Here is a 12,727-nt window from a genome sequence, read left to right as displayed (position 1 = left end):
ACAGTTAGGTAAGGTAGATCAGGAGTAAAAGGAGTAGTAAGCCACTATTTTGTGGAGAGTGGACAGGAAAATGCAGGAAAACTAGTGAGGTGATATTTGAGCGTAAGCAGAGACCTGTAGGAGAGAACTGTGAGGATATCTAGTGGGAAAATGGTCCAAACAGGAAACAGCAAGTACAAAAGACCTGAGGCAGAGGCATGCTTAGATGTTCAAGGGATAACAAGGAGGCTGGTAAAGTCAGGACAGAGTAACTGAGGGAGAGAGGAGGGTGGAAGCATATCAGCTCCTATAGAACCCGTGGGACTTTCACGTTTAGTGGTATGAGAAACTCATTTGAGAGTTTAAAGCAGAGGAACATGACTTATTTACTCAGCTGTGTGAAGAACAGACTGTAGCAGGGGAGGCAAAAGAGGAAGCAGGGAGACAAGTTAGAAAGCTATTTCAGTAATCCAGTTAGGTGTTGGTAGGTAGTAAATTCTGGGTATGTTTTGAAGGTAGAACTGAAAATACTTGGTGGTGGCCTGTGTGGTGGAGAGAAAGAGGGGGAGTCATCAAATTTTGGCCTGAAGAACTGGAAGAATGAAGTTACCATATACAGGGACGGGGAAGACTGCTGTAGATGCAGATTTGGGTGCAAAAGGGAATCAGCAGTTTGGTTTTGGACATCTTAAATTTGAGGTCCTTTTAGACATCCAAGTGGGGAGTCCCATGCCTAGAGGTCCAGGCTGAATAGATACATTTAATGCGTAGATGGTATTTACAGCCATAAGATTGGATGAGGGCACGGCCAGTCGAAGATTTAGAGATTGGGTAGAAGAGGAGGAATCAGCAAGGGAGATTGACCGGACAATAAGGTAGGAGAGACAGGAGGGAAAGGAGTGTCCCAGAAGCCTTAAAGAAGCAGTAGAGAGGGAGAAGTGATCATCTGTAACAAATGCTGCTCTAAGTCAGGCAGAATGATGAAGAACTGATGATTGCATTGGCCAAGTTCTGTGGCGTGGTGATGAACAACATCAGAATGGGAAGAGAGGAAAAGGAGACGGCACTTTTAGACAACTTTTTAAAGGAGTTTTGCTAAAAAGAGGATCAGATAAAAGGGGATAGTCTGGAGAGAGATGTGAGGTCAAGGGGGCTTTTTTTTTTTTTAAAGTGGGAGACTTTATAATATGTTTTTGTGCTGATGAAAATGATGCAGTAATAGAAAAATTCATGATGTGAAAGAGAGGTAATTGCTGGAGTGATGGCTGAATAATCGAGAGGAGTCAGGATCCATTGCACAAGTGGAGGAGTTGGCTTCAGGTAGGAATACAGTAGATCCATAAGAACAAGACAGGAAGTATGTGGACACAGATGCAGGTAAATTGGTGGATGTTGCACTTTTCTTTCATGATGATAATATGTGAAACTTAGGGGGCTAAAAAACGCCTTTTTGAAAGAGGGAGAATGTCATTAGTTTCCCAGCTTTATAGATGGAAGAATCAAACATAGCAAAATAATAAAAATATTGCCTGTATCAACACAGCAAATCAGCACCAGAATTATAAATTGGTTCTTATAAGAACCTTCACTAGCGTCGTGTTATCTATTGATTTCTTATGGTTTTCTTAAACTTATTTTTTTATGGAGTTACTATTTAAATATGGCAAAATGTACATGTTCAATTCAGTGACTTGACAAATGCATACAACATTTCCATCACCACAGGAGGTTGCCCTCAGGCCACTTCCCAGTCCCTGCCACTCTACCCACCCCACCAACCCTCACATCCCCTGCAGGCAAACACTATTCTGACTTCTTTCACCCTAGATTAATATGGTCTCTTCTAGAACTTTATATAAATGGAATCATATTATATAGTCTGTTCTTTTATCTGGCTTGTCTCACTGAGTGTAACGTCCTAGAGATACATCCTTTTTATCGCTGAGTGCTATTTCATTGTATGAATATACCACAATTTATTTGTCCATTGTGCTGTTGCAGTCCATCAGTTTGTATGCTAGGTTAACTATTTTTTTTTTGAGGTATAATCAATATACCACAAAATGCACTCTTTTAAATATACAATTCAGTCTTTTTTCACAATGTTGCACAACAACCAGCACTATCTAATTCCAGAACAATTTCTTTACCCTCAAAAGAAACTCCATACCCATTGGCAGTCACTCTCTATTCCCTGGCAACCCAGTCCCAGGCAGCCACTAATCTGCTGTCTCATGGATTTGTCTGTTCTGGCATTTCATATAAATGGAATCATACCCTGTGTGGCCTTTTATATTTGGCTTCTTTCATTTAGTATGTTTTCAAGGTTCATCCATGTTGCAGCATGTATCAGTACTTCATTTCCTTTTATAGTCAAATAATATTCCATTGTATTATATGGATATACCACATTTTCTTTGTTCATTTATCAGTTTATGTATGTTTGGATTGTTTCTACTCTTTGACTGTTAGGAATACTGTTATGAACATATGTATACAAGTTTTTGTATAGACAAATACTTTCATTTCTCTTGGGTATATACCAAAGAGTGGAATTGCTGGGTCATACGGTAACTCTGTGTTTAACCTTTTGAGGAATTGCTGGACTGTTTTTCAAAGTGGCCACACCATTTTACATTCCTACCAGCAATGTATGAGGGTTCTAATTTCTCCCCGTCCTTGCCAACACTTGTTATTGTCTCTTTTATTCTAGCCATCCTAATTGGTGTGAAGTGGTTATCTCGTGGTTTTGATTTCCATTTCCCTAATGGCCAGTGATAGCTTATTGGCCATCTGCATATCTTTGGAGTAATCTATCAGATTTTGATTTTAAAAATCTAAGATTTCAACGTAATATACCCGGCATACGCATAGCACAGGGAGATCAGCTCGGTGCTTTGTGACCACCTAAAGGGGTGGGGGATGGGGAGGGTGGGAGGGAGGGAGATGCAAGAGGGAAGCGATATGGGAACATATGTATATGTATAACTGATTCACTTTATTATAAAGCAGAAACTAACACACCATTGTAAAGCAATTATACTTCAATAAAGATGTTTAAAAAAAAAAAAAATTCTACCCTGAAAAAAAAAAAAAATACCCGGCATACTAGTTCTACATGTGATCTTTCTCTAAATCTTGGGTCAAAATTGCATGATCTAAGTCTGTTCCTTTCACACATAATTCTTATTAGTGTAATTACCTAGATGGAGTGAACATTTAGTAAATCCAGTTGGCATTGTAACTATAGACAGAGGCATCATATTTGCTTGTCTAGTGTGTTAAGCACTTCATTTCATTCTTATTTGATAAATTTAAATCAATTGTTCTCTCGAGTACTAAGGTAATTGTTTGTTCAAGACCGTAGACATGGTATAACACAATTATAAGATATCCAGGTGGCATATTTGTAAAAATAAGCTTTTTAAGTAGTTCTATATCTCTTTTACTTCTCAATCAGGTCATCTAGATGCACTCCTGAGGGGCTTGGTTCTGGGCAAACTAGGGAAGGCAGGACATAAGGCAACGTTAGAAGAAGCCCGTCGTCGGTTTAAGGACCATGTGGAAGGGAAACAGATTCTCTCCGCTGATTTGAGGAGTCCGGTAGGTTTTCATAATAAAGTACCTTGATTTCTAGGTGACTGCATCATTCTGTGTAGTGTGGAATGTGTTTAATAGTAACCAAAAATGACCTAAGTATTGACTCACAAATCATGTCTGATTCTTTTCTTTATTTTTTTCCTTTATTTATTTATTTATTTTCTTTACTTATTATTTTTTTTTTACTTTTTGGCTGTGTTGAGTCTTAGTTGCGGCATGCGGGATCTTGACTGAGGCACACAGTCTCTTCGTTGCAGCACTCAGGCTTCTCTCTAGTTGTGGCATGCGGGTTTTCTCTCTCTAGTTGTGGCACATGGGCTCCAGAGCACGTGGGCTCTGTAGTTTGCAGCAGACCGGCTCCTTTGTTGAGGCGCGCGAGCTCAGTAGTTGTGGCACACAGGCATCTAACCTGTGTCTCCTGCATTGCAAGGCGGATTTTTTTACCACTGGACCACCAGGGAAGTCCCCTGATTCTTTTATTTTTTTAAGATATTTTATTACAATTTTTTTTTTTTGGCTTTGCATGGGCTTTCTCTAGCTGCGGCGAGTGGGGGTTACTCTTTGTTGTGGTGCGCGGGCTTTTCACTGTGGTGGCTTCTCTTGTTGCGGAGCATGGGCTCTAGGTGCACAGGCTTAGTAGTTGTGGTGCATGGGCTCAGTAGTTGTGGCACGTGGGCTCAGTAGTTGTGGCTCGTGGGCTCTAGAGCACAGGCTCAGTAGTTGTGGTGCACAGGCTTAGTTGCTCCACAGCATGTGGGATCTTCCCAGACCAGGGATCAAACCCGTGTCCTCTCCACTGGCAGGCAGATTCCCAACCACTGTGCCACCAGGGAAGTCCCTCCTGATTCTTTCAATATACACCACTTATGAGGTCTGTAGGCAGCTTCTCATTGATGTCAAGCTTCTCAGTCTGCACTAGGGTACTGAAAGGTGATTGACTATCTGTGCACATTCTCCTGAGAGACTGGTGTGTTCTGCTGTTACTTACTACCTGCCATCTACCTTTCTGGTTGTTTATGTGGGCTCTTAGATCCTTGCCACAATTTGTATTAATATGTAATATCCACACAATTTTTTTTGACTTGCTTTCTGTTTTTTCTAAACATTAGAATATTTGGAACAAGATACATTTAATCAGATGCCTTCTTTTTTGTTCCTGTATTCTTTTGTAGGTCTATCTGACTGTTTTGAAGCATGGTGATGGCACTACCTTAGACATTATGCTGAAGGTGAGTAAATTTAGAAAGGGCTCCCATTTTCTGCTTTTTAAGTTGAATTAACATAGAGAGTATGAGCTTGAGTGGTTAAAAAAAAGTCCTGGCAAAAGAAATACATGCTGATATGCATACTGTAGACATGCAAATATTAGGAAACTGTGGGAGAAATATATAATATCTGTTTATCTGTACTACCAATACAAGTGCCAAAAGTCATCTAAATTTTTCACTTTTTTTTTTTACTCACGAATTTATGCATCTTAAATCTTAATACTGAAATGTTAATTTTGATTAAAAAGTCAAGTTCTTAAAACTTTTCCCATCAATGCAAATTTACTTGGGGTTCTGCCCATTTTATACAAAAGGTTTGTTTCTGTGCTTAGAAAAGGGATAGATGATTAGGTGTCTCAAGGGTTTGGTCTATGCCAGTGCCTCTTATGAATGGACAGGAAATTAATTCACTTGCTTTCACAGCCTCTGTAGTTTCCCAGGGTGGTTGGCATATAATTAAACTCCGACTTAGAAAAATATAGGTAAAACTTTCCATGTCCTTATAACGGCAGCGATCGGTTTGAAAGTCCTAATGCTGTGGAACAAGTGCTATCTCCCCAGTCCTTGTCCATGCAGTTAGTAGTCTAAGAAATAACTTGACAATCTGGTTGCATTAGAGGTGGAGAGAGCTGATTCTACTTATTACCATTAAATAAAATGTGCAAAATGTGCCCAAATACCCAAATCATCTATCAGACCCATTCATTAAATGATCCGCACTTAGGGAGACAAACAGGATGGGAATGGGATGTGCTTTAATACTTCTACCCTTAATCAGAATACTTTTCTTATCCCAAGTGGATCAGAATTGCAAATCTAATTTCTAGTATTTTAGTTCTAAACAAATCCTATTTAAATGATTAGAATGTTTTTAAAAATATGTATTATAAACTTTATTTAAGAAACTACATCTCAAACTGTATTGCTTTAACTACCTATCTTGTATAAGGATTTCCTTTCTAATAACATAAAAAAATATACTTTGGGTTTACCTGTCAACTAAATGACATTAAGGTCCCTTCTCATTCTTAATATTCTGTGATCCTATGCACTATAAATCATGTGTTTCTTTGCATATGAAACGAAGTACTTGGTATTTTTTGTCTATTCCATAAAGGTGTGGGAAAAATAGGGGTTCTGAAATTTTCATGAGAGGTACTCTGACATTTTCATGTCATGGCATATTTTTAAGAATTTATACTAGTATGTTTATTTAATAAATGTTTGCATCTAACACAAGGGAGCTCACAGTGATTCAGCTTTACTATGGAAAGAGCTCTAATGAAGGCAGAATCAGGGTTCTTCAAGAAACCAGTCAGGGGAGGTTGCAGAGGGATGGATTGGGAGTTTGAGATTAGCAAATGCAAACTATTATTATGTATGTATAACTGAATCACTTGCTGTACATCAGAAACTAGCACAACAATGTAAATCAACTATACTTCAATAAAATAAATTAAAAAAAAAAAAGAAAGAAACCAGTTGATGAGAGATGAGGAAGACTTTTCTGTTGGTAATTTAGGAATAATGAAGCAGGATAAATAACTTTAATTCAAAGTGTATTTGAAATGTGGTGTTATGGTGCCATCTAGTGGACTCCTGTAACAGGTTCTCCAGGGGGTGGGGTGGGGAATGCTTCCTAAAAGCCAGAGTTCAGACCTTGAGTATTAGAGCTGAAAAGGACCTTAGAAATCATCTGTCCACCCCACTCATTTTACAGATGGGGAAACTGAGACCCGGAGAGGTTAAGGACTTAGTCAAGATCACACAGCTAGTTAGAGGCAAAACTGGGACTAGAACCCAGGTCTTCTGACCTCCTATCTATTTTACTACACTGCTGCTCAAAAGAGTCCAAAGGAAAGGAAGAGGAAACTGGGAGCTGTGATGGGGTCTCCAGACACTGGTCAGTGTTAAATCTTCAGAGGGGAAAAAAGGTCAAGAGAGTCTATAAATTAAGTTGTCCTAGAGAAGTATCTCATATACATTTGTAGTTCTAATTTTAAAAAATATATAATAATATTTTGTTTCTAAGTATGAAAAAAGATTTTGGTATACTCACTATCGAAGATTTAGAGACTAGAAAAGTATAAAGAAGAAAACAGAACTTACCTGTAATTTTAAAAACGTCACAAATATAGCATGTATAATATGATCTTATTCCTGATTTGGTTTTTCTTTATGCTTTTCTGTTTTCTTAATATTCTTCATTCAGCATGTGCTGCTTTTGCAGCTAAAAAATGTGATGATCCCACTGATCAGAGACCATTATTATTGTTAACATTTTGATGTGTTTTCAGGGTTTTTTTCCCCTTCACATTAACTTTTTAAAAATTTAGAATCATTTTGCTTTGTCTCTCTTCTTTCATTTAATATATCAAGAGCATGTTTATGTCATCAAATATTCTTAAAATATTACTTTCAATAATGCATCTTATATTTTTCACTATTGTAAATAGTGAAAAATATTACAAATTGAAGTGGTATTAGTAATTATTATTTTGCTCATCTAACATAGAACATTAGTCAGACATCAGTGAGTAAAGAATTGGGTCATGACAGGTTGACGCCTTAGATCTTGATGTTGAACTGCTCAGAACTGATGACAAGCTATTCATACAGTAAGCACTTACACCTAGTGTCTTACTATGGGGGCACACGACAAATTTAGTGCCCAAACATCTTGAAAAATATTCTTTTGTTAATTTCATATCCTGCAGTCTTAGCCAATAAGAATGTAGAGCAAAAGTTTCACCTTAATGGGGGAGAAGTTAATTATCTCTATCTGTATTTTTTCACTATAGCTTCACAAACAAGCAGATATGCAGGAAGAGAAAAACCGGATTGAAAGAGTCCTTGGGGCTACTCTTTCACCTGAATTGATTCAAAAAGTCCTCACGTTTGCACTTTCAGTAAGTTACAGTGAAAACTGCTTTTAGAGGGAATTGTTACCCACTGATCTGTAGCAAGTGTCCTTGATTCAGTATTCTCTGCCTTAACCCTAGACTAAAGGCTCCCTCATTCTTGGAGGACTGGAATAAGCTTTTGTTACTAATCACTGTATCTCCCTCTAGTGGTGAGAATCAGAATAGTTGGGAGAGGAAATCAACTGGAAAGCTGACACATCCCTGTGCCTACTTTCTGTCTCTCCCTTTCTTTACCCTAGAGCAAGTATCTATTGAGCAGCCTGTTTGTACCCATCCCAGTGCTTCATTCTCAATTTGGCTGATCTTTAGGTTAAACATGCTCCTCTTTGTTAGAAGCTTCTGGTGCCAGTTATTCCTAAAATAATAAGTGTCTTCCGTGGGATTACTTGGGTACCTCAACAGCATTTGCCCTTTCTGGCAGCAGACGATGTTCTGGATATGGTAGACTTTTAGCTCTCTTCCTCTTTTTAGGAAGAGGTACGTCCACAGGACACTGTATCAGTAATTGGTGGAGTGGCTGGAGGCAGTAAGCATGGAAGGAAGGCTGCTTGGAAATTCATAAAAGACAACTGGGAAGAACTTTATAATCGATACCAGGGAGGATTCTTAATATCTAGACTAATAAAGGTAGGTGAAAATTTTTATTTTGAGTAGCTTGCTTATCATGGATATTGAGAGACATCCATGATTCACTAGATCCATAGATTATGGCCTTTGCTTTTTAAGAGTTTCCTTAAGTAGTTATTAGCTTTACTAAAGTGTTTCTCCATAACCCATCCTGTACCCTCTAGAATAAACTGAAGTTGAGAAAGAATGGAGTGATTTGTTTTTATGGTAAATGGAAGTTTGTTCCTAAACTCTTAGTTGTTCTTACTATTTATAAACCATTTTTTTTTCAGCTATCAGTTGAGGGATTTGCAGTTGATAAAATGGCTGGAGAAGTTAAGGTAAGGAAAGGAATGTTTACTTTTCACTTTTCAATCCAGTAAGTAAAAACACTAGCCAAATTGTAATGATAGAGTGTTGGGGTAATGTTGTACTTTAGGGTCTCCGTGTTCTTGCTTGGAGAAGGACAGGTTAGGTTGTATCTCTAATGCTTGAAGAATTTAGAGTTGGAATCATCTTTGGGGCATTGAAGTGTGGTTGAAAGAATGTGGAACTTGACATCAGTCGACCTGGGTATAAATCTGTGCTCTGCCCCTTGTTAGCTGTGTAACTTCAAGCAAGTTTTTTTAACCTCTATGAGCCTGGCTCCTCATCCATAAAATGAGGTGTTAAGATTGTTATTTAGATTAAGTAACATAGGGGGCCTGGAACATAGTAGGTCCTTGATATTAGTTCTTCTTCCTTTTCTAAAACCTTCATAGGTCTTTTGTAGGCACAATGAGACAAGATGACTATGTAGGGACTCTCCCCTTAGCTCTTAGAAAGACTGATAATCAGTTTAGTGGCAGTTCAGTGTTTGGAGGACAAATCTACACTGATTAGGAAAATCTTAACTTTGAGCCTTTCATTGCATTTAATTGCAAAGTATTTTTTAAGTGTCACTTCCACCTTCATTCTTGAAAGCAAGGGGGTTATCAGGTGTGAATTTGGAAATTCTGAGAGCTATAATGTTTGATTCACTTTATGAGCCATTGTTAGAAATAAGATTCATTTAGTTTACATTGTGTATTGTATTGTGTAAATAATTACTTTATTGTAAAGGTAATAAATACTCTGAAGGAGAAATACGTATAATTAGTTTGAGGGGAGGGCAGTGGTTAAGCTCAGGTTGGTAAAGTAGGTAGAGGCCAGACCGAGGAGGGAAAAGTTTCCTAAGAATGGGAAGCCCTTGAATGGCTTACAAACCAGATCAAGTCACTCCTTTGTTTATATGATAAAAATTTCAGTCTGGCCACAGTGTGGAGAATGCATAATTTGGAAAGGAGAAGAGAAAATGTCGGGAAGCTAACTCTCCAAGCAAAAATGATTTAGTAGCTTGGAGAAGATGGAGTAAGAAAGAAATTCAGGGGCTTGATTTTGTTAAACTTTAATTCAGCCAGTATTTACTGAGTGGCTTCTCTGTGTTGTGAACGTATCTGGGGAGGAAGAAGGAAGAGTCAAGGATAATTCCCAGGTTTCTGGTATGTAAATAGTGGTGCTGTTTCTTGAGGTGAAATGAGAGGAAGTCTTGTATCTTACTCAGGCCCTAAGAACCCAACTGTGATAGGAGCCTTGGAGCAGGAGCCATTGTCATCCATGTAAATAAAGTTATTGATTTCTAAAAGGTCTAGACTTAATCTGATGAATTAGTCATTCTCTCTTATATACCTGTGATGACTAGCTCAAAGGGAAGACCCCTATCCTTTTGCTGGTTGGTATTTTCTATGGAACCAGGTATACTTCATTAGAAAATGGTTTATTCAGCGTTTAATCAATAAGCATTGTGATAATTACAAGAAACTCTGAAGTAGTTTTACTGTATGAAAAATGTGAGTCTATAAAATTTTAAATTATTAGAATATAGAAGCAACTTAAGCTTCTTAATTTTATCAACCCTTACAAATTAATCTTTATTTCAAGCAGCCAAACTGTGTTGAGTCCTTAACTACTCTGTGCCAAGTATTATGCTGACTGTTTATGTGGGTTGTCTCTTTAATCCTCTGGAGTAAATACTTTCTCACAGATGCGGAGACATACTTAGAGCAGTTGACTTACTCGGTCACAGGTTAGTGCGTGATGGAGCCTAGATCAAGTCCCAAGGGTGATTCCAAAACCTAGACTTCAAGTCGGTTTTTTAACCCCTGTGAGCCAGTTTCATCTGTAAAATGAAGTGGTAAGATTGTCATTTAGATGAAGTAACTAACACAGGGGGCCTGGAACAGAGTAGGTCCTTGATATTAGTTCTTTTTTACTTTCTTTTGCTGGTTGGACAATGAACTTAAAAGAAAGGCCGTAGGTTCTGTCTCTTTACTGTTAACTTTTGATTAGGTTGTAAGCATATAATATATTTGGAGGAGAATTCCTGTAGGCAGGTACAAGGAGCTGCTTGTTTTCTTTTAGCCTGGAGGTGGCAGTGGTAAATTTTCATGAGTGAAGCTTATGAACCCTTTATAGACAGTGGGTATTTTTTCATAGCCTGTGATATTAGCTTCTTACTATTGCTGGTAATGATCCTACATTCTGGGTTGTTTTATACCAGGCTTTCTTCGAGAGTCACCCAGCTCCTTCAGCTGAGCGTACCATCCAGCAGTGTTGTGAAAATATCCTGCTGAATGCTGCTTGGCTAAAGCGTGATGCTGAGAGCATCCACCAGTACCTCCTTCAGCGAAAGGCGTCACCACCCACAGCGTGAACCCGGAGCATGCCGCCACTGCGGTTCTGCTGCTTCATGCAGGGATAAGGTGGAGCAACCGAACAGCTGATTCATATGCCAAGAATTTGGAGTCTTCTTTCAAGCCAGTGGGGGTTGGACAATGAATGTAGTTAACTGGTTCCTGCTCACACTCCAGAATTAAATTCTATTGAAAAAGGAAAATCAGCAATTCAGCAAAAAAAATAAAAAATAAAAAAATGTAAATATGATAGTAATAAAATAGAGCATAACGAAACTGTGAAACTTCCTGAAGCCTTGTCAGTGGTTAAAAGTATTTAACACTCTCCTGTTAATGACAGATGTTCTGTTTTTATAACCTACCAAAAGGAAACTAGAGGCTTCTGGGTAAAGAGGATTTTTGTGAAATGGGTTCTACAAGCAGCCTACAAGCCAAGGGTAGTGTCCATTGCTGGGGATGTTAAACATGAAAAGGCTGATAGCTGGTATAACATAGAGTCTGTGCATAATCTCAAGTGGGGTTTTTTTTTTTTTTTTTTTTGGCATGGGGACTGATCAGGAAGATATATTTTCCTGCATAACTCAATCTGAACCAAGGATTGTAGTTTTCCTCCTTGCTTTCCCTTCTGTGTGACCCCTTGGCAAAAAAAAAAAAAAAAAAAAAGTTTAAAAAAAGCAACCTATCCTGGTCTGGGTTTTTTCCTCCCCTAGTTCCATCCCCAACCCACCACTCCGGTGTCCTTCTTAGAGATAAAGAAATAATAAGGAAACATCTTTTATAGCCACATTAAATAAGAGAAACTGATATACATTATTTTTTTCTTTCTTTTTTAAGATGACTTTTAAGAACCCTGAAATGCATATAGGTGAGACAATAGAAATGAAAGGTTTTCATCCAGGCCTTTCTGAAGGAGTTACTCTGCTGCAAATGGTCTTAGTTGTCTGACAGGCCAACTGTTGAATCTCTTTATGACAGTATCAACACTGGCTTCTTCTGGTTCATTTCGGGCATGTAAGAAGTCATTGGTAACTGCTGCAGGGCCTGTATATTAGTGGTAACTGGTTTTAAAAACAACAAAGACTATAAGCCTGTGTGTGCCACTCTGCTTCCACAGTGTATCCTACTAACAAGCCTCACCAACCTAATCCAGTAAATTTTAAGTCTAAATCTCATTCCTTTCCTCTTTCCCTACCTTTTTTCTTTTCTTTTTCTTAAAAAAAAATATTTTTGTGTGTTATTAACAGGAATTCATATTTGGTGTGGCTTAACTGTATTTCAGAAGGTCATCAGATTGTGAGACTGCTTCCTTGAAACATTTTTGTGCTATTGTTTTAAAAAAAAATAATTAAAAAACAGTTGGCGTTAATAAAAATGTCAATGTGAAATAGATGTCCTGATGTCCTTTATTCTCTCTGATAAGCAACTAAAACCTTTCCTGTCATTCAGTAGGATTATAAGAAGTTTTACTACCATAGGATTTTTTTTGAGTCTGAGAAAATCCAGTTGCTGAATTCCTAATGAATAGTACCTAACCAGAGAAATCCTAAGATTCCTCCTAATTTAGTTCTGGGTTAACTCAGAAGTCTCTCAGAGTCAGCATTCAGGAGTTAACTTGAGCCTGCCAGTTCCCATTTATTGA

The 12,727-nt window shown here is 38.0% G+C and overlaps 1 protein-coding gene across 1 annotated transcript in view; it reads left to right on the top strand.

The window, feature by feature from the left end:
- Positions 1–12,477, top strand: part of NPEPPS (aminopeptidase puromycin sensitive) — a 103,656-nt gene extending 91,179 nt beyond the window's left edge. The window contains exons 18-23 of the mRNA XM_036836644.1: positions 3,440–3,582; positions 4,752–4,808; positions 7,649–7,756; positions 8,243–8,398; positions 8,671–8,718; positions 10,956–12,477. Coding sequence (XP_036692539.1) covers positions 3,440–3,582; positions 4,752–4,808; positions 7,649–7,756; positions 8,243–8,398; positions 8,671–8,718; positions 10,956–11,108 — 665 coding nt within the window. The 3' untranslated portion in view covers positions 11,109–12,477. The remainder of the gene's footprint in view (positions 1–3,439; positions 3,583–4,751; positions 4,809–7,648; positions 7,757–8,242; positions 8,399–8,670; positions 8,719–10,955) is intronic.
- Positions 12,478–12,727: the final 250 nt, after the last annotated feature.

The sequence above is a fragment of the Balaenoptera musculus genome, chromosome 20, assembly GCF_009873245.2.
Source record: "Balaenoptera musculus isolate JJ_BM4_2016_0621 chromosome 20, mBalMus1.pri.v3, whole genome shotgun sequence".
NCBI lineage: Eukaryota > Metazoa > Chordata > Mammalia > Artiodactyla > Balaenopteridae > Balaenoptera > Balaenoptera musculus.
The sequence above is the reverse complement of the archived record's forward strand: the minus strand, read 5'-3'. Positions and strand labels throughout refer to the sequence as shown.